The sequence below is a fragment of the Zonotrichia albicollis genome, chromosome 4 (assembly GCF_047830755.1).
Source record: "Zonotrichia albicollis isolate bZonAlb1 chromosome 4, bZonAlb1.hap1, whole genome shotgun sequence".
Taxonomy (NCBI): domain Eukaryota; kingdom Metazoa; phylum Chordata; class Aves; order Passeriformes; family Passerellidae; genus Zonotrichia; species Zonotrichia albicollis.
This window is the reverse complement of record NC_133822.1, coordinates 34,364,459-34,386,007: the sequence shown is the minus strand read 5'-3', so window position 1 is coordinate 34,386,007 and position 21,549 is coordinate 34,364,459. Positions and strand designations below refer to the sequence as shown.

Genomic DNA, 21,549 nt, shown 5'->3' with positions numbered 1-21,549 from the left:
GCCCCAGGAAGAATTGGCCCATAGCTTGTTTCTTCATGAGCCCTCCCACACCCTAAGGACAGACAGATGGACCTTGTGCCTTGACAAGCTTTGTTTGCGCACAACAATCAGAATTTTGCCCTTCCTCTTCTCCCTTTTATTACCCCGTGGTAAGAAGGAGTAGCCAGCACATGTAAGAGCAGCCCTGCTACAGGCACAGCCTGTGCCCCTCTAGAGGCAGCCAGAGAGGCGTGCAACAGTCCCACAAGTGTAGCACTGCTATGCAGAGCCAGTGCTATCCCTGGTCCTCTCCTATGAACTGCCCAAGAAATCATCCATGCCAACACTGAGATCACAGTTTCTGGATCCCACCATTTTCTGCAAGCACACACAGCCAAGCCCCACTATGTCCTCCTCCCCCCCAGTACTGGTAATAAACACCCAGGTGCACACCAAACCCATGCATGTGAGCACTCATGCACACAGGCAACCATGCACTTGCAAACGTACACTCCCACCATCTGACTGAGTCCCCCACAGCTTATCCCAGCCCCAACAGCAGCCTGTACTGCAGGGAAGATACTCTGGCTTCTGTAGGACAAGTCCATGCAGCGTTGTGGGGGCAGGGGAAAAATGAGCAGAAAAAACCCTCAAACCCAGCTTTCTCCTCTGCTTCCTAGCTATCTGCTCCAGGATTGGTAGAGTACTGGGGCAAGATCCAGCCCAGGACAGAATGCATTAAGCCTGTGCAAGGGGTTGCATCTTGAGAAGGACACCTTGAAAGCAAAGGATTCCCCTTCTCCAAAATACCCTTTGAATATAGCAGTATTTAAAAAAAAAAAAAAAGCACACTGAGATGCTTTTGCACATTCACTCATCCAAAAAATGCCAGTGACACACATCTGCACACGCAACCACTCACAAGAGTTTGTGCCTGCTGACTCACACGCTCAATAAACAGCCCAGGCTTGCATCTATGCTTGCTCCAATCCACAAAGGATGAGGGTGGATGGGAACAGCTGTCCTGTCTCCCCATGGGATCCTCTCAGCCTCCCCCAGAGGAAAATCTGCCAGCTGGCTGCAGAGATTCCCTCCATCCAGCAGGAGAGGCACAGAAGATGCAAGGAAGTCTTTATGCTTCTACAGAGCGGGTTCTCAACATCTCTCTTCCTCCTGTCCAGGTCTCCCTTCATGTGACTGAGGAATTTGGGTTCCCAGGCATCACCCTGGCATGAAGGGAAGAAGAACAGGAAGTGAGGGAGGGCAGAGAGCCCATAGAAACAGCACACCCTGTCCATAAACAAAGGAAACAAAAGAAGGAACAGACGAAAACACCCGACTCTTTCCCTTTGTTGTGAAGTTCCGATTTCTCACCCAGTGGCCTCACCCAGCACCCTCCACCTTTCGGTAGGGGTTTTCCAACAAGTAGCGGAACCGCTGGTAGTTCTTGAGCAGGTACTTGGGAGCATACATCTGCTCCTTGGGGTCAGCAGGGGGATACTCCTGCATTGTACCATCAAACCAGCCACCAGTCCGGATCAGCTCCCGGATATAATTGAGGTCTCGTTTATCCTCGTAGTCACCCCAGCGGGGAAAGTCCCCATTCTGGGCTGACACCAATTTGAAGTAGATCCCCTCTGGGGTGAAACACCAGGAGCAGTGCCAGCCAGCAAAGTGGAGGGGGCTGCCCAGCGACCACTGCACCAGGATGTGTCCCGTGCTGTTCTCGTACTGCCGAAAGCCAGGCATGGTGTAGTAGTCACGGCGTCGCAAACGTATCCCGTCGGTAGCATAGACGGCCTGGAGCATGCCCATGGTGCAGCCTGAGACTACCTCCAAGGTGCCCGGCTGCTTCCAGAAGAAGCCGTAGAGCGACTTGCGCATGTGAAAGGCGAAGGGCTCCGTCCAGCCGTCGTAGAGCTTGAGGAAGAGCACGCCATCGCGGGCCGGGATCTCATCAGCATCGTCAATGATGAAGACGTCGTCCGGGCGCAGGTTGCGGAGGCGGGAGATGCCGTCCCGGGTGAGGAAGGTACGCAGGTAATCGTCAGCAATCCAGCCGTCCTGGCGGCCACCGGGCGGGAAGTGGTCCAGGAAAACGTAGAGCACCTTGTGGCGGATGTAGTCAAAGGAGCCGTTGAGGAGCATCTCGCGGAACTTGAGGGGCCGCGGCTCTCCGTAGGCCGTGAAGTTGGACTCGCACACCACAAAAGCATCCACTACGTCTCCCAGCTCATGGAAGCGGACGTCCAGCAGGTCGAACTCGTGGTTGACGTTGATGGCGTTGATCACGCGCCGGGGGATCTCCCGCGGCACGAGGCGGTCCTTGGTGGGCAGGTTGGAGTACTGCACCACGGTGGGGACGCCGCAGCTGGGGCCGTGCCAGCCCGGCAGACACACGCACTCCACCCACTTGCGCCGCTTGGCTCCGCCAGCGCTCAGCGGCTTCCGAGCCGGCCGCCCCGAGGCCGCGCCATCCGCCCGCTCCTCCTGCCGGCCGCCCGCGGGTGGCTTCTCCAACACCTTGGTGCCTGGTTTAAAGCAAACGCCACCGGCTTTGGTACGGACAAAGTATTCCGTGGAGTCTTCTGGCAGCACGAACTCAACCTTGTGCAGCTCTTCGCTGGCTCTGCTGGGAGACAGGGGCTGGAGCAAGGGAGAGTGGGAGTACAGGGGTGTGCGGAGGAACTCTGCACCCCCCGGCTCAGGGCTGACCTGAGGCGTGACGGGGGCATTGTTCCAGAAGAAGCTGGAGACGAGGTTGGGACTAAGTGAAGCCAGCTCCCTGGGGAAGGTGACATAGGAAAGGGCCTTGAGGAAGTGCAAGAAGGAGATGAGGCAGAGACCAGCCATGCAGAGAGTCAGAAAGAGTTTATGGCGTCTCATCTTCATCCTGCGGAAGAGCCACGAAAAGGAAAGTCACATTCAATAGTTACTGAGGTGCAGAAAGCTTACCACTGTTAGAAAAACAGGTTGGGGAGAAATGCTGGTCCAAATTCAGCATGCGTTTTTAGAGACTTGACTCCAGGAATTACACCCCCACCCCCTGCCATCTTCCTTGGGCCTTTTGCTTCAGCTGGACTACAAGCTGAACCTCTGCTAGATTAGTCTCAAAAATCCACAGAGACAAGAAAGGCACTGGCAATGGGGTAGAAAGACAGGAAATCCAGAATAACAGGAATTCATGATCTAGTGAACTCACCATGCATGGCAGATTTGCCCCTACTCACCGATGGAAATTAAATTAATGTAAACCTCCTCAGAGGTGCATCACCAGGGGGTTGGGAGAAAATGAAAAGCCCAGGAAGGGTGAGAGAGTTGGGGGGGCATGGTTGAAACATGACCAGTGCAACAGAGGCAGTTTTAAAAGACCGAGATCATTAGTCAGCAGCCTACACTCTCCAGATCTTTACAATGTTTGTACAACACACACCCTAAAAAACCACCCTTATTCTTAGGAAATACTACCCAAGTTCACATGGAGGACAGGAAAACAAAAATAAAATTAAGATCCTGTCACATTTACTCTTCTCCCACCTGTGATTCTCAAGTCCACTGTATCTCCATATGTTGCATTTTGCTTTTCACTTTCTGTGGACCAGATGCTGAGGTTTTTCTACATCTGCATCAAGGTGACAAAAATAAATGCCTAGCTGTCTCTGCCAGTAATATTGTGCCATCATGATGGATCCACGTCAGGTCAGGAAGAAGCCAGCGGTGCAGAGCCCTTCCCTCCAAACAACATGAGGCATTGCCTTCATCCTCCCCTCCTCCAGCCCAGCATAGAGATGCTGTCAGGCAGAGAAGTGATTGAAGACTACAATTCAGAAAAACAACCAAAAAAAAAAAAAAAAAAAGAAAGAAAAAACTAATCTCACACAGTGCTTCACCAAGGAAAGGTAGAAAAGGTGTTCATCACCTGCTGTTTAGGAAAAGGCAAGTTGGGGGAAAAGTGGGCATGGAAAAAAGGTCATCTAAATTAGCTTCCAAGGCAGAGGCTGTCCTGGAGCATGACACCCTTCCTGCAGTGACAAAGAGGCAGAGATCCCCACACATGTGACACGTATCACCTCACCCCCTCCACATGCTCCATTCTGGTGCTTCTCTCCCTGCTGCAGTCTCCCTTCCAGGGCCAAAGTTCCTCAGGCACCATCACTTATAAAGGTTCCACCTGGCACACAGTGGTGCCAGCAACACCTTCACTGGAGGCAGTCCCTGCTCCTGGGGGTCATGGGCAGCTGCCCCACACGTGAGCAGGTGTGGGAGCAGAGGGAAGAAGAACCCAACCAGCTCCTGCCACTTCAGAGGGTATTAGGTAAAATACAGCAAAGCGTGTTATTGAGTAACTTGAGGAGACTTGAATACTGAAGTGAAAAGCCATAAAGCATTTAGACAGATGGCAACTACCCAAAGGGAAACATATCTGGCTTTCCACAGATGGCTCTGACACGGACTTTGGAGGGGCTGTCCAAAGTTGTACCTTGCAGCTCAGCAAAGTGTTTCTGTTCACTTGGCAGTCACATTTTTAGTGGAAGTCACCATGCACTGACATGGTCCCCAGTGCTTATGTGGCAGGGCAAGGAGTCCCAGAGTAAGCTCTGACTGAAGGACTGCAAGCCTGAAGCTGGTGGAAAAGTTACACCATGGCCTTGGGAGGGGAAAAAATTGAAAGAAAAATAAACAAGGAAAAAGGAAAGAGAGCTCGATTCTATTGGTTAATGTTTAGTAGGGGTTTTGATATACTTTGCCACAACACAAGTGAGCAGCAGGGCAGGGTGCTGGCTCTGGACATGACCTCTGTAGTGGCCCAGCCATTAAGGGGCTGGATATTCTTGCTAAAAGTCATAAAAGATAATCCCTGGGGCTTGCTGTCAAGCTTTCTTCATGTGGGCAAAACAAGGGGCTGCAGAAAACACCATGAGCATCTCTTTCTATCCATGACTGATTTTTTCCTTGAGACTCTGTTAATGCCTTGCAGAAGCAGCAACATCACTTGTAAAATAGAGGAATTTTCAGTGCCTTTTCCTTACACATCACCAGTTTTCAGTCTGTTTTGAAGTGCGGGGAAGAGAAGGGCACAAGGAAACCAAACTCCCCCTAAATTAGCAGTGACTGGGTGTCAGTAGAAAGTGTCCCTCACTGGTAAATGAGTACAGCTTTCTCCTGCCAGGTGTCCTGTGACTTCTCCAAGGCATTACTTCCAGACATCAGGCTGCTCTCTCAGACACTGAAACCAGGGCAAGAGGAACAGCTGGCCTGCTCCAACACAGCAACCCCACTAACTGCCAGGTAATGCTGGTTTCGCTCCAGGTCCTACAGGACACACAAATGCAGCCAGTTTCCCCTGGGCCAGCCCAGGGCTCAAGGCAAGGGCTGAAGGAATCACACAAGGCACATCACCTTCTCAGATGGCTGTGATGATGCTCTGCAAGCCACAGTAAATTCCCAGACAAAAAGCCATAACTCTTGACATTCAACAAACTGCTCTGCTTTCTGAGATGTAGCACGCCGTGTCTACATAGCAGGACGCGTGGTTTTAGGCAGCAAAGCAGATTTTCCTCCCCTGCCATTAGCATACACCAGTATCTGTCAGGCTCAGCATGTGGCTCTGCAGCTCTCCAGCCACAGGCACAAGGGGCTCTGGGCAGGGCTGCCCGGGCTCCTGCGCCAGGCTGGGGGCACAGCCCGCCCTGGCTGCTCTGCAGTACCCTCTGCTGTTCCTGCTGACACGGCCCAGCAGGCAACTGTCACTGCTCAGGTGGTTTTGTCAGGGAGTGGGAACACAAACCCATCTCCTAACCCCTCCTGGAAGAGGGGAGGGAAGCAAAGAAGAGAGGTGTGTCTTTGAAAAGTTCAAAATCTCTTCCCTGGGAACCACCTTCATTCTCACATGCCAGGGATTCTTCTGCCAGGGAGTGGAGAACACTCATGCACCCTTGGGTGAGCCAAGACTAAATACCATCAATCACGTATCCCTTCCCATATCCTCTGATCAGCCCTGCAGTGAAAGGCGTGTTTGGTGGCAGCTCGTTGGAGACAAAGGCCAGCAAGGGAGGATTCCCCACCCTCCCCATCCAAAATATTTACATGTGGTGGAAATGAGAAAGGAGGTACCACTCAGGGAGATCTCAGTGCATCACAGAAGAGCCCAGCTGCTCCAACGCAAAGCAGCCATCAGTGACCAGGAACACAGAAAACAGCAAGAAGAGGTATTTCCCTTCTGACAATTTTGACTCAGGAAGGGGGGGAAAAGTCAGCTTGATCTCTGGGAGAGTGATCAAGTTGCTGTCAGCAGCAAGAAAAGCTTTAATGTTCGAGTAGAAGAAAAAGTGTGAAGTAGTGTGGACAGTCAGCTCCATTAAGACAAGGCTCTTTAGGGAGTGCACAGTTATAGACTGCTTCAGCAACACACAGTCCTGGAGACACAAGCTGAAAGCTTCTTTTTGTTAGGGACCCCTTTGATATTTCCTTGCTTGAAGTTCTTTCTCTACCATGCAGGGGAAGCGCTTTCAAAAAAGGAGAAAAGCTAGATGTGTTATGCACATGAGTTATCCCCAGGCACCTGTTGCCATTTCAGTGACCAGTTGATTTATACCATCCTGAAATAACACACTTATTTTTCAAGAATCTAGAGAGAAAGATATGCACCGATAAGAGCTGGCAGTTCACCAGCCCCAATGTTCTCTTCTGGAGAAGACTGGCAAGAGGCCACACAACAGCCTGCTGGATACATCTTGTTAGGGCATGGGACTCAGACTCCTTAGACCTCTCCCATGGTTACAGGGAAAACGAAGCTGTGGAGAACAAGTCAGAGCAGAAGCTTCTGGTTTTCCCCTGATACCATAATGCTCGTCTCCTCTGCCTAAAGTTATCCCATAACACCCATGCAGTAACATATTTGCAGATCACTCAGACACTTCAACACAAAGCAGCAATTCAAATTAGAATCACTTTCACATGGCAGATTAAAAACCCAGTATGACTTCCACCCCCCACTCCACACAGAGGGCCCAACTCTCTCTGCTCCAGCTAGAGACAAATGAACAGGCTCCACATTTCTGGAGTATGAGGTCTACCTGCCATCCTCAAGCACAGGAACCAAGCAGGCATCAGAGCCACAGTACCTCTAAACACTCTAAAAATCTCAAGTTACTTTTGTCCTGCAAACATCCACAGAAGGAGAAACCATAAAACTTAGTATTTGTCAACAACTCACGCAAGTTCAGGCACAGCAGGACTGCACTTTGCTTAAGGGTAGGAAAAGAAGATTATCCTACGTTGCAGGAAGATCTGAGAGAAGCAGGATGTACCAGAAGTTAGCTAGGGCTCAGCATCTCTCACATGAAGGATGCCACGGTGCTTTCAGGGACTGCAAGCTACAAGGACGTCAGCAAGAAGCTCTGGCAGCCACAGCACAAGGTGGTTTCAATGTAAGCAGGTCCGTATCAGCTTCCCTGCAAGTTCCAAGGACAGAATAAAACATTCTTCTGTGTCCTTCATCAAGAGCTGCTGCCCACAGCACAAATGCAAAACAGCAATACCTCACACTCCACGTTTCCTTTGCAGCCCCAAGGCAACTGACCACAAGGTGCCACTGACCTGGTGCCAGCCCAAACAGCTGGATGGAGCCATCCAGCAGGGGCACTCCCCAAGCAAGTCAGGCTGAGGGACAGCAAGGCTCTGTCCTAAGCACCTTCCCTCCATTCTGCAGACAGGTAAGAAGAGTGGTAAGGTAACCACTCAAAAGTATGCCACCATGACTGTCATTTGTCCCCCAGAGCTGCCATCCACCCACCACTAGTAGGTCTTACCAAGTCAGAAAGAAAACCAGATTGAGGAAAAAAGATAGCTAAAGGGTGAATCTACACAAAACTAAGGTTTGAGGTTGGCCAGGGAAGGGTGACAGCACAGCACAAAGAAAGGCATTGCCCTCCCCTTCCCAGGGAGGACAGGTACATGATGTACATGTCAACCACAAGCCTCCAGACTGTGTGCAAGACCTTGCTAAGTCTCAACACACCTGCAGCATCTACAGTCAAAAAACAAACCAAGTATCTCTTTTATGCATTCCTCTAGGAGACCCAAGTGCTCCACACCAGCAGCTGCTATCTGCTGCACACAGAAACTAAGATGGATGCAACACAAAGCCTCCAGCTTTTTCTGTGCTGTATCTGCTCACCTCCTTACCTCTGCAAGCACAGTATGTTCAGGATCCACACTTCCCATGGACCTTCAACTGTTCCCTCAAGTGTCTTGTCCTGCCTTTCAGTGGACTAAGCCTTGGTTATTTCAGATGCTATACCTCCAGTTGCAACAGGACAGCTGCACACTGTGGGACAAAGCAGCTCTTAACCCTCCACACAGAACACATAGGAGCTGGAGATAAAGTGGTCTTTGTTGACAGGATTTTGTCTCAAGACTGATCTTCCAGAAGTCAGCAGAACAGACCAACATCTGAACACCTTCAGAGTCCATCATAAAACCCTCCACTCAGACTGTTCTTACTGTAGCCACCATATTACTAATAGCAGCATAATTATCTAATTCTCCAACCCCCACATTAAAAGATGATCTCAGAAAAGACTAGAAAACTCTAGTGAAATCCAGTAATGGCCTACAAGACGCCAATTTAATTTTATCCAAGAAGTACATGGACGTCACAAGAGTGCAGTACTGCATGCTAAAGGAAACTAAGCTGGATTTCCAACTCCACTGGAATCAATCAAATATTCTTCTCAGCATCCTTCAGATATGCTGGGCTCCCTTGTAGCTAATCTTCTCTCTCTGACTAAATCCAGTCTCACCATAGGAATTTCCACTGCTTCAGAGATGCTTCTGCTCACTAATCCTTCAGAGGTTCTCAGAAGCTGCACCTTCAATTTCCTAGCGTCACTAGTCTGAGTGCTCTTTCTGCTGTAGGAGAAGAGGCACCTCCCTCCCTCCCTTCTGCCTGATATCCTGGAAGAACCCTTCCCCAGCCCTGCTTATTGCCTCCTCAAAACATCTGCTTCCACGAGGCGTGTTGGGATGGCCCTGGAGCTCATGTCACCACTTGGCTCCCAGGCTGGGCCTCTCTGCACATCCAAGGGCAAGCTGAGCGCTGCTCATTGCACTCACCCAGGATGCCAGGCCCTTCTCCCAGAGAAGCACAGGGCTGCTGTTGCTCACTGCTCCAGCTGCACAGCAGTCAGCCACTGCAAAACACAGCTGGTTAGCTCTTCTAGGGAGATACTCCATCATGAGCAACAGGAAAGGGAAAAGGGACAACACTACACCAAAAAGCAATTTCTGTCTTCAGACAGACCATGGGGTAATCAAACAAGCATGCAAGATCTCCCTTGGTGCCTTGCTAGGAAGGACAGGTCAAAACCAAATAAAGCTTGCCGAGCCTTCAAGTGAGGCACGTGGCAGCACAGGCTGTGGTGTCAGAGGTTCTCCCCCCTCACTCACCACCATCACAGCTTACCCATCCCTCAGCTGTCAGTTGTATGAATTCAAGTTGTCAATCACATGAAAGTCTGCTTTTACAGCCATATCAGCAGCAGATCTAGCTGGGTTAAAAATAAACTTGAAGAAAACGCCTAGGCATGGGAACAAGCAGATGACCAGCAGAAACTTTCTAAATTATTTCACCAGTTCACTTCTGATCAAAACACATAGATGTAGATACATCCTCAGAAACTCAAAATTACACCACTGTAGCCACTGTTCATCTAACCAAATCTCCAAGAAGGCCCCCATTCAACCCCCATGAGCTCACTAATTCTTCCCAGCAGCATCAGAGAAGGAGCACATCTCAAGGAAGGACGTGGAAGAACCAGCAGCAGCAGGCAACTGCTTTCAATGCAGATCCTGGCAGGCACTCCAGGCAGGTCAAGCAAGTGGAGTACAAGCCACAAATCCTGAGAACGGCTGCAAGATGAACAGTCCAGATTACCCTCAGACCTGCAGGTCCATGGGTGAAGAGCAGGAGCACGTGGCAGACACGCCAGATCAGGCACACAAACCCTGTGCAAAGGAAAGCAGGGACTGTGAGACAGCCCAAGCAACAGGGAGATGCAGGCTGAAGAGCCCAGAGGAAGGTGAAGTGTACCCTGTGAGCCCAGAGCATGGCACTTAAAAGAGGAAAGAGGCAAGAAACACTTGATGCCATGGTGATGGGTGAAGCACACAGACCCACGCAGGCAGGAGAAACCACATTAACTCCAGCTATTTTTGAAGCGGGTGGCAGTTGTTTGTGCATCCCCAGGATAAAGGGTCTCCAAGATGGATCAAGGAGCAGAATAATTAAACCCCAGGAAGACAATAAATAAAGAGGAGCCATGGAATAGCAGCAAGATCCTAGTGGCCAGGAGAAGAGCTGGCCCTCCATCCCCACCCTCTTTCCTCCCCCATCCATCACCAACTACTTGGGGTTTGGCAGTGCGCTCACTTTCCCACAGTAGCCGATCTATTACTGTTTGGAAGAGCCTCTTCCTTCCCCTCCTCCCCTCCCTTTCAGGCCACAGGGGTCCTGCTTGGCAGCCCCCGGATCCCCCTGCACTCTGAATGTCTGGTGACCAGCCAATCCCATGCAAAGAGCATTAACCCCTCTTCACCGGGAACAAACGCAGAAACCTGACTCCACGCGGAGAGGTTTCTCTAGGATGTGTCTCCCTCCTTTCTCTCCTCCCCTTCCCCAACCCCCGCTACTCACTCTCTCGCCCTTTTCCCCCCGTTTTGCCTTCATTTCTCAAAAACTAACTCCAGCCCAGGGAGTGTCACATCTTCCCGAGAATGTTACACAAGCCCATGGGAATTTTTCTTGGACCACGAACAGACCCTTATTTATTTGTCTCTTCTGCCTTTGTTCTTCATTTCCTCTTTCAAGACTTAGGCAAGACCTCGACACAGGGCTGCCTGGATCCCCCGCTGCCACTTCACTTTGTTATTATTTTCAGACAGAAAGGGCCCATAGGCAGAGAGCTCTTCAGTGCCTTGCCCCGAGGCAGGAGCAAGTCAGCCCAGACTCCCACCTCCGGGTGGGCAAAGGCATGAGCTCAGGGGCTCTGCCTTGCAGAGACAGCCTCCTGCTTGTGTTATCCTTCTGGCTGCAGCATTGCAGCCCCTTGGATTTAATCCCCACGAATCAATTCCGCAGTCACAGCTCTGTGCCGATAACAGGCATATGGTACCGCGAAAAGGGGCAGTTTCCCAGAATGAAATCAAAAGCTTCCTAATGCACTTAACTCAGGGTCACATAAATCTCTCTTCTGCCTCCCACAGACAACTGGACCTTGTTTACAGGAATTGCAGCAGGCCTGGGTCTCAACAAAATGTTTTTACTGCTTCTGCACAAACATTCCCTTTCACTAAGCAAAGCAGTACCCTGATCTCCAGATTACTCCAAGCAGAAAGAACTAGGAGCAGGTCTACAGGAAAAGAAGGAGAAAGTTTGTCTTCATCAGTGAAAGCAAATGCCATCCTGGACATCACACAGTTTTGGGGATCACCTGTCTTCACATTCTTCCTTTAGGTTGCCTTATTTCTTGAGAAGGATGAGAAGGTATTTTGTGTTTAGCTAGATGGTGATGCCCCTGACAAGAGGTAAAACCATCTGCTGAAAGAATGGGTTCTTTTCAGGCTGATGAGACCAAGAACCAGGCCAGGGCAAGATGGGACAGCACAGCTTGTCCAGGGAACATACAGTGATCACCTGTCCAGCTTTGCCCCAAACACAAAAGCCACACGTGAACACTGTGTAAATAAAAACAGGGAAGCTGAGCATTTCTGCTCAACCGCACAACAGGCAGAGCAGTTTAGTACCACAATCACTTGATTACAGCTTCTTTCTTTCACCACCCTCAGCCCTCTTCCTCCTCTTTAAGGTCTTCAGTAACACAAACATTTATATTGAACTGTGTTTCTGAGAAGTCAGCTGCCACAAACAGGTCAAAAAGGAAGGAAAGGAGAAAGACAGAATTTATGTGTGAGCTCATTATGAAAATCGGTCATGAACAAGAAGGACGTGCAGTGCAGGAGGGGAGCTGTGGTCATGCTGAAGCCAACAGGACGAGCAGGGCAGAAGCAGGACAACCCACCTGTGTGGCGCAGCAACCTGCCACAGTGGGGCAGAGGGACAAAGGGCATTCAACCGTACATAGCTGGGCTACCCAGCTCATCTCCATGATGTTCCCCTGCTGCAAGAGCCTGTAACAAACTGCCCCAGCCAGCTTCTCTTCAGGGTTTAATCACTGAGAAGTGATGGCAATTTCAGCTGCACAGTTTGCTACTCAACCACCTGGTCTACCCAGTGCACAGTCCAATGGACCGTGTCATGACAAATCTAAAAAACACTTCGGCAAGACAAGATGGGCCTCTGAAAGAAGAAAAATGCTTTCAAGCATCTAAATATTTTAGAGAACAGTCCTGAAGATTCCAGCACTGTAATTGAGTGAGGGACCAAATCCAAGCACCAGATTGACTGTCTCCAGCTTGATACAGTCTCTACTGCAAAGACAAGGCTCTGAACTCAGGAACCTCTCACACAATCCCAAGCCACAGAGATGCTCAGCAGTATCACCCACCTGAGCAATACCGAAACCAGAACTGCACTTTCAGGGCTGCACAGAGCCATATGCAAACAAACACAGGCAAAAAGGAAGCCCACTGCACTTCCTCATCACTAAGTGATAGACTCTGGATGCCTGACAAACTCCCCTTCCCTCCCCCCCAGTGCTCACGGGAAGCGAGAAGACTCTGTTCCAGAGCACAACTGCACTATAAATAATTCAAGAGACTGCTAAATTATGCAGAAGCAATCCCATCGTACCCCCGGCCAAGCTGCATGCAGGTGTGGTCAACCCTTCCTCCAGAAGTTGCTGCTCGACAGGGATTCTGAGGCCACAGAGGCTTGGTGCCAGTAGCACACATCCGAGAGCACGCTGGCCACTTGCTCACAGCCAGGCCTGCACCGAGCAACGGCACGAGAGGAGGGATTTGGGGACACAGGGCTGGCTGACGGGCAAACAGCAGCTCCTTTAATCCACCTCTTCTCCAGAGACCTCACACGGCCCCAGCAGCAAGTGTAGAAAATCGTGTCCCCTTCGAGCAAGGCTGCTCAGTAGGTCTTGCCTCCATGGATCGGATTAGCTGGCAAAAGCTGCAGCTGGACAGCATTGGCACGGTGAGGCAGGGAAGAAAGGACTGCTGGGGCAGGTGGGAAGGAGAAAAGGGAACAAAATCCCCTCTGGAGTGGTAAAGAAAGAAGAGTTTTGCTAACACAAATAACACACAAGGAAGGCTGAGCTGAAAGCAGAGGGAAATACAGTCAGTTCTGCTGCCCCAGTCTTCTGCCTTCAGGAGATCCTGCTTCCCTGAATATCAGGGCTTCCAAAGTTTCCCTTGGAAATGGGGTCATTAAGCAACAGAGTGCAGCTCACGCTGCTCACTCCAGGGCACTGCTCTCCTCATTTACCCTGCCCTTTGCTCTGCCTCAGAGCCAGCCCTCACGCCACAAGCTCCACGAAAACACAACTTCCTCACACACAGTGAGCACCATGCACCCTCAGCCCCTGCAGCCAAATCCTTCTTCCAAAAGCCTACCTTTCCTAGCTGCTGCAGCCTCCAAGGTCTGTCCACGCTCAGCCTGCACAGGCCTCCATCCTCCTCCTTTTCCCTGCTGCCCAGCTAGAAGGGTCTGTGTTAGACGAAGGAAGAACTGAGAGCACTACCGGAGCCCTTTCTTCAGCCTCAGCACAACCAGCTTAAAATCTCAGGGCTCCAGCCTACCTTCCCCTTCTTAAAGGGCTCAGCATCTAGGAGAGAGGCTCCCTGTCAGGACTCCTGCCATGCTGTCTGCCTGGCTGTCTGTCCAGCCCTGTGTCTGCATGCCAAGCCAGGGGATACCTGTGCTTAGCTCACAGCTGCGAGCCGCTGTGCAGCGGGGCTGATTTGCATCCGTGTTCCTCTCAGCTGTGCTCCAAACCTGCCTCAGGCAGGAGACATGCAGCAATATCCCAAGATAAAAATGACCCCAAAGTCTTGAAGAGAGCATGGAGTTTGTGTCTGCCTGCTAACCCCAGCCCAACCTGTAAAGACTTACACAAGGGGAGAAGGATTCTCTGAGGGAAAGGCAGCAGGGAGCTGGGATTATAGATTAGGCAGCAGATCAAGAAGGAGGCAATATCTGTGGTGAAAAGGGCTAAAGAACCCAAGTGATGACTAGAAAGTTATGGACAACCTCTGGCCCAGCACCACACCCAGCTGTCCTCCAGGATTTCCAAGACAGCCAGCAGCAAAGCAAGTACAGGGAGCGTGGCACTTCGGCTGCTGCTCTCCTGACCAACCCCTGCGATTGCCACTGGGCACAGCACAGCCTTGCCCCAGGCCTCAGTTTCCCTGTGTGGGAAATACAAGAGACTTTTCTACTCTAGGTAAGGGCTTACTAATTAAAAGAAGCTTAATAGATTACTTCAAAGTCCTTGGAGAGAAATTCTGTCAAAATTCAAGACAGATATGATCCTCAGAAAAAAGAGAAGCCCCCTCTGCTTTTCTCTCTTCCAGTCAGCCACATCCACCTCTCCTCACCTCTCGCTTGCAATTTGAGCATTGCAGGCTGAAAAAGAATTCTGTCAGTGCTCAGTGTGGTCATACCCCACAGCCATGGCTGATGTTTTGGAAAAAGCCTATTTAGATACAGACCTGGGCACTCCCCTTGGTGGGGAAACAAGGAGCCATAGCTGAGGTCATCAGACTGCCTGCTCAGCTAGGGGGGTTATCTCGGTACAAAAGGCCAAGGCCTCAACAGCAAGCAGCTCACACAAGTCCTGCTGTCCTAAAACAGGTAATAATCACCTCCAAAACCACCACTCCACAACAAGCCCTTGCCATTCGTTAGGCAGCCAGCCTGATGAAACCTCAAAATGCAGTGCTGCACTCCCTGTCACCTATCAGCTCTACTGAGCCAGTTTCTGAGCACAAAAACACACCCACCCTGCTACAGGTGTTCAGAGGTCTGAGGAGCAGGAGGCACCTGTTGTACTTCAGGAAGAGCTTCGGGAAGTAAAGGGCCTGCATGCCAAGGAACACAAAGAAGTTCAAAAAAAGGTAAACAAATCGTGTTTCTGCCTTCCTCAGATATGCAGCCAGAGTTTATTCCACAGGGATGCAGGCATAGAGTGCTTTTGTAAATCCTACTCCACTACTCCAGCACACAGCATTTCCCCCTGGAGAAGGGGAAACTCAGCAGCTCGGTGACAGCACCTCTGCCCTGGTCCCTGGCACAAGCAGCTGGTCCTGGCACCCCACCCAGCACTGCTGCTGTGGCACAGCCCAGTCCCTGCCAGAAATTCACCTAATGCTATCACAGCACCCCAAACCCAACCCAAAACTGCCCACCGTGCCAGGCTTGGCACCTCCATGCAGCTCTGTCATGGCTCCTCAAGGCCAGCCTGCATCCCTGACTCGACAGCTTGGTTCACATGTGCACTGCAGATGTGTCACCACCTTTCCAAGAACACCCACAGCTGGAAACAGCAGGCGTTCCCAAGACTCCCCACATCCCCCTAGACTGCACTGCCCCACGTGCCTACCATCCCCAGATTTCAGATCCCACTGTAATGTTTCATTGTAGTGTCCTGATGGCATTTTGTGCTAGTGAAGTGCAGCCTGACCTTTTGTGCAGAACTGATGGGTGACAGCAGCAGAAAACACGTGGGCACAACTACCCACACTTTTCTGCTTCTGTAGTCAGGGCTGGTAACATGAACCAGCCCTTTGAGGCACCTCCACTTGACCCAAAGTCATGAAGGCATCTCTTGTGCCAGTCAGTTCGCCCTCCTCTCTGCCAGAGTTACTGACAGCTGTACCAGTCTTTGTTAGCACCACCTCCTCCAGCTACATCCCACTGATTGGGTCACAGACTCCAACAATGTACAAAGGGCTCATTTTAGAGCAACTAACCCCACCTAAAGCCTCATCGCCGTTAGGAATGAATGCTGGCCCAGCCTGCCCCATCTGTCCATCAGCAAACTCCCCCACCTCCTTCTCCACCTTTATGATCCAGCACAGAGGCTGGGGGCTGTGGGGGTGTCAATTTGTGATAGCAGGTGCACCCTAAAGATGCTGTTCTCAGGAGAGGAGGAAGCTCAGACACAACAAGCTGAAATCTCAGCTATAAACCCTTCCCCGAGACAGAGTTTATCTCTGCTTGCTGACAGGTCAAAGCATGGGAGGGACAGAGAGGAACTTGTCTAGCCTAAGGTGCCCTTCCTTCACCTACTGAACATGCACAACAACATCTATGTGCAACTGCCATACCCATAACTGCTTACATGCTCTACCTTTACAGCAGCCATAAAAATCAGCAGAAGTTCCACGCTAAGTGCATCCAGCAGGACCCGTGTGCATTGCTACACGCACCCAGCAAACAGCCACCCACATTTGTCACACAAGCCTCCCTCAAAGGCATGCAGTAAGCATGTTACATCAATCTGGCAGGCCCCAGTGTCACACTACTGCACTTAGCCAGATGTGTGTGGGAGAAGGAGGAGAAAGGTAAACACAAGGCACACAGGAAGCCCACAAGTACACAAACCTCACAGGTACGCTCCTCAGGCAAACACACCGAGTGTCTGCGCCTGCCATGGGCCTGGCCAAGGTTCAACAGGCTCTGTGCTCACCATGAGCCCCAGCAAGCCTCCAGACCAGCTATCCCTGTGTCATGTTGGGCATGGTAAGCTCACAGCTGTGAGCATCTACTGAAGCTAACATTCCTGCAAGTACACTATTTTCCACCTGCTCTTCTTGACCTCCTTGCTAAGACAATCCCTGCATGCCACACAGGCAACTTTTTTTCCAATCTTAGCAGCATTTTCAGGGAGGGAGGAAAGCAGGCAGGCAACTCAGCCACCAAAACCACTTTGGAAACAAGAGTATGGAGAGCACTTCCAAAGGAGAGGAGCCACAGCAGCACCTAGGACCTGAAGTACACTAGACAAAAAGCAGCTGTCCGGCCACCAAATTAGGAACTGGGCAAGAAAACACACCGGCAGCTAGCCTGAATCCATCCCCTCTCCTAAGGATATAATTGGCATATCCAGGGCATTAATAAACAGTGCAGGTACAACTGAGTCCTCAAGAGAGGAATGCTATACCTTGCAGTGGATTTCTTACCCCTACTGCAAAATCACCTGAGAGTGCAGAGGAGCTGTAAATCTTTGAGGGACTTTTACTACACGCAGTAGAGAAGCCCCAGCTTCACTGCTCTTCTGCAGTTTGCAATGGCTTTCATTCATTGCTTGTTTTATAGTGCTACAGGCAGGCTGGAGACTCCCTCCCCAGGAATAGCTCAAAGGACTGCTCCTCTCCTGCTCTAGCTTGGAGGACACGTTCCCAGCACTGTTCTGGGGCTGAAACAAGCACAGGTGCTAGAGCTCTGTTTAGAGGGGCTTTACAAACTGGAGGTTTGCTGGAGCATAGGGACACGCATACCCCTTCCTCCCCTCAGAGATGTCACTCATTGCCTGAGGGGCAAGCAATGAATGGTAGATCCTGCTTGATTTCTGCCCCTCTGTGAGAAGTTGGCTGCAGCAACAGGAACTCGCAAGCGCTTCCTAAATCATAGTTGCCAGCTGGACCTAAACATCACTGCTGCAGGAGGGACCCACAGAGCACAAGAGACATCCTTTGGGGAAGGAACTTGAAAAGTTCCTGCTGACTCACACCCTGCCAAGGTGAGCGACACAGGGGCAAGAGCATGCAGGAATTTGAAATTCAGTTTGCACAGGCTTGGGGGTTCCTGGTGACTCAAGTCATATTTGTTAGCAAGGGTGCCACCGAGTGTTTTCACAGGCTTGAACTTCCCACTCAAGAAGAGAGATGTGGAATTAACCGGAGGAGAGGTGCTCAGCACCTACACTATGCTCTGGAGACCGGGCAGGCATGCTCCTGACCCCGACGTTCTGCCCTAGGGTGCAAAGGAGAAATGCAAGACCCCAGCATCATTTCTGGGAAATAGGCGGGGTTCCCGTGCGACCCAGGCGCGGCCGGAGGAAACACAGCGTGTGGAAATCCCCGAAGGAAAACCACGAGCTGAGGCACTGAGAGAAGCCTCTCTCCATCCCGCGCCACGCTCCCTCCCTCCCCGAGCAACTCCAGGGCTGCAGCAGATGCCGTGCTCCCCACCAACCTTGTCACGCTCGCCCAGGGAGCAAAACTCTGCAAGGACTGAGGTACACCGGCCAGCCTGTGTCACGCCGGTAGGACACACAGCTATCCCAGCCCACAAACAACCCGAGAGCCCCGCACGAGCGGAGAGAACTTGGGTGCCGCGTCCCTCTGCGGCCAGCCCCGACCAGGGGACCTGCAGCCATCTGACATGGAGACAGAGCAGGGCACAGGGGACGTTTGACGGTACACATTTATTTGTATGGATGTTTCCCCTCCCACGCACGCACTCCTGTTACTCCTTCTCGCTTGCTGCAGGCTTGGCACGCATCCCCAGCCCGTGCCCTCCTCGCAAGCCGAGCCCGGGCAGCAGATGGGCCTTCGCTGCAGTGCCCCGGCCGGAGGGAGGCTGCCTCCATCCCCGGCGAGCCCTCCGCTGCGGGCAGGGGGCTGGCAGCATCACCGCCCTCCTCCCCACAGCCGATGCTCCCTAGCAGGGGATGCCGGGATTATGGGGGGGTGGGGAGGAGGGGGGGAGAGAATAAAAAAATAGCACTAATATAAATAAATAAGGAGCGCGAAGGTGGGGGCTCGGTGGGGGAAGCCTCTCCGGCAGCGCTCGCAGGGGATGACGCCGCACCCCCGGGCCGAGGCACAACTTGCAGGTGGCGGCGGCGGCGGGGAGGGGGACGGACGATGGGGGTCCCGCCGCAGCTGCCCGCAGCCCCGGGGCTGCTCCCCCGGGGCGCGCTCTGCCCGCCGCCCCAGCCCCGCGGCAGAGCCGCTCGCTCACTCACCCCCGGCCGGCGCGGAGTCGGTGCCCGCCGGGCCCCCGGCGGGGCGAGGCTGCCGCTCGCCCCCAGCCCGCCCGCCGCCCCCCGGCATGGCTCGGCGCCGGCCGCGGCGAGAGGCGAGCCCGGAGCCCGCAGCCCCCCGCCGCCTTCCTCCGCCTTCTCCTTCTCCGCCGCGGAGCGGCCCGGCAGCTCCTCCCGGCCGCGGGAAAGGATAGGATGCGCTGCGCTGCGGAGCCGCGGCGAGCCGAGCCCCGCCGGCGGCAGCGGGCAGGGCTGCAGCAGCCCCTTTTGTGCCGCCCTCACCGCCTGTCTCCTCCCCCGGCGCGCCCGCCCGCCCCCCGGGCCGCCGCCGCGGGCCGCCCGCCCCCCGGGGCACGGCCCGGCCGCCCCCCGCCCCCCGCACAAAGGAGCCCCAGGATGGGGCCGGGGGCGGCTCTCGGGCGGGCTGCGGGAGCGAGCGCCGGGCCAGGCGGAGCCCCCCGAGGATGCCGCGGGCCGAGGCAGGGCGGGAGCTCCGGCTGCTTGGCGGGAGGGAGGCAGGCGAGCTGGGGATGCGTGAGCTGCCTTGCCCAGCGACATCAGGAAGTTTTGCTGCGGTGCCAGAAATAGAACCTGCGTCTGCTGACTCCCGGTCGTGCACCCTAACCGCAGAAGCTATCTTTTCTCAATTCAACTTTTCCCTGCCTTCTTCCACGTTGGGCCCATCTTTGGAAAGGAAAACAAAGCCAAGCCAAGCCATAGTACCACCACCCCCTCCCCCCTGACGGAACGGCACCGCTACAAACATGCTGAAACACAGCCATGGGACCTCACTCCTTGCAGCCAGGAGCGAGCAAAAGGTCAAAGGAAGCAGAATTAGAGTACACCCTTCCTCAACATTTCGTGGGAATTTGGAAAAGCAGCACATTACGAACAAGCCTCGGTGCCAACACCTCTCCAACTTGCCATTTATCGTATGGACACATGGGGCAGCTCGCAGGGGAGAAGGTGAGAAGTGGCTCTGTCAAATTGCCACCGCCTCTTCTGAGCACTTGTGGCACAAGAGTCTGCCCTGCGCTCTGATCTGCTGCCGGGCCAGCACCAGAGAGAGTTTCCATGGGAAAGGGTCACCCTAATTTTGAGTTTTAAGGCTAAGACAGAGAATGTGTCAGAGCTCAGGCAAAGAGACAGCATAACTGAAGGGGAATTTTCCCCGATGCAAACTCAGCTAGAAAGATGAGTAAAGACAGCCAGAGGTCAGCTGGATTCAGAAGTGCCTCTAGAGTATTGTAGAAGTATTGAGGGAAAGGAATGAGGACAGAGGAGGAAGACAACAATACAGCAAGGGAAGTTCTCACGACATGAGAGGGGTCATTCTGTGGCAGACACAACACCACACCAGCACAAGTCCTTGAGGACACGGAAAGGCTCCACCTCCATGACAGCAACATCGTATTAGTGGGAACACATTGGGAAGACAAGAGCATCCCCATCTCTGTGGGTCCAGGATGAAGTTGCTCTCTGATAGGACTATGCTCTTCAAGATAGTCATGGGTCCCTAGCAGAGAACTGGGCTTGGAGGGAGTCCCCAGCTTCTACATCCCTATGAAGAATTTGACAGCCATGATTCAACTTGCATTGAGTCCATGACTGCTTTTCCTTTGGTTTGGTTGTTTTTTGGTTTTTTTTTGAGATGGCTGGCAAGTGACAGTATTAGCCTTGCATGTGTGGGTGATTTCAGCTCTGGGAGTATAAATCCTATTAGGGATGGGCAGCCATCACCAATTCATTTCCCCCAGCCAGTGAACACCCATCAAGAAGGGATGGTTGGCACTAAAGGGAAGAAAAATCACTATTTCAGACCTCCTTTCCTCATAAAACATTATCCCTTTGCTGCAAATATTACCCCTGGGGTGATGTGAAGACAGCTAACACTTTTCCATGTTAATGTGATAAAACGGAAGGCTTACGGGCTCGCCCAGAGATTGCAAATGTTCAAGAGCTTCAGACCACAAACCTAGAGGTAGAATAACATCCTGTGCACAGAGAGGCACCTGCAATACCACAGCTCCTCGGTCTTGTGACTGTGTTTGCCACGCTCAGCACTCCTAACTAGGAGAGACAGGTTCCTGCAGCCTCCCTGAGGTGTCTGCCCCTCTGCTACACTGTGCAACAATGTGAAGGGAATGTGGGATTTTAGCTTTGCCTCTGAATCTTTGTGTGAGGAAAGACAAGATTTTGCTCTTTTTTTCCTGAGCTCAGGGGGGGATTGAGCATCAGAGCAGAATGATGCAGAGGGCTGTTGTTTCAGCATGTGCCAGTACATTGCCAGATGCAGCAGCATGCTGGTATCTCCTCCACACCATCTCCTCCACACCAGTGCAACTGCATCTGTACCTCCTCTAAAGGAGGACCTGGTTTCCAAAGCCATGTGGTTCTGGGTTTGCAGGTCCAGACACAGAAGTTGGGGGTTTTATATGTTTTTACTAATGGTATTATCTGCTTTGATGGCACCAGGGTGAGGCTGTTGTCTTAGATGTAGTATCCAAGCACCTCATGATTTCTAATTTACTCAGTCATCATCCCTTCTCCTAAAGGTAAAACCCCAAACCTTTGGTGCTGTTTTACATAAAAGAAACAGAGGATTAGA

At 52.2% G+C, this 21,549-nt stretch overlaps 1 protein-coding gene across 1 annotated transcript; it reads right to left on the bottom strand.

Moving 5' to 3' along the window:
- Positions 1 to 1,184: 1,184 nt before the first annotated feature.
- On the bottom strand, positions 1,185 to 19,057 carry MGAT3 (beta-1,4-mannosyl-glycoprotein 4-beta-N-acetylglucosaminyltransferase). Its single transcript, XM_005488745.4, has 2 exons — positions 18,924 to 19,057; positions 1,185 to 2,872 (listed from the first exon to the last, which is right to left on the bottom strand). The coding sequence occupies exon 2, from the start codon at positions 2,869 to 2,871 to the stop codon at positions 1,363 to 1,365; it is 1,509 nt and encodes a 502-aa protein (XP_005488802.3). The 5' UTR covers position 2,872; positions 18,924 to 19,057; the 3' UTR covers positions 1,185 to 1,362.
- Between the last annotated feature and the right edge of the window lie 2,492 nt (positions 19,058 to 21,549).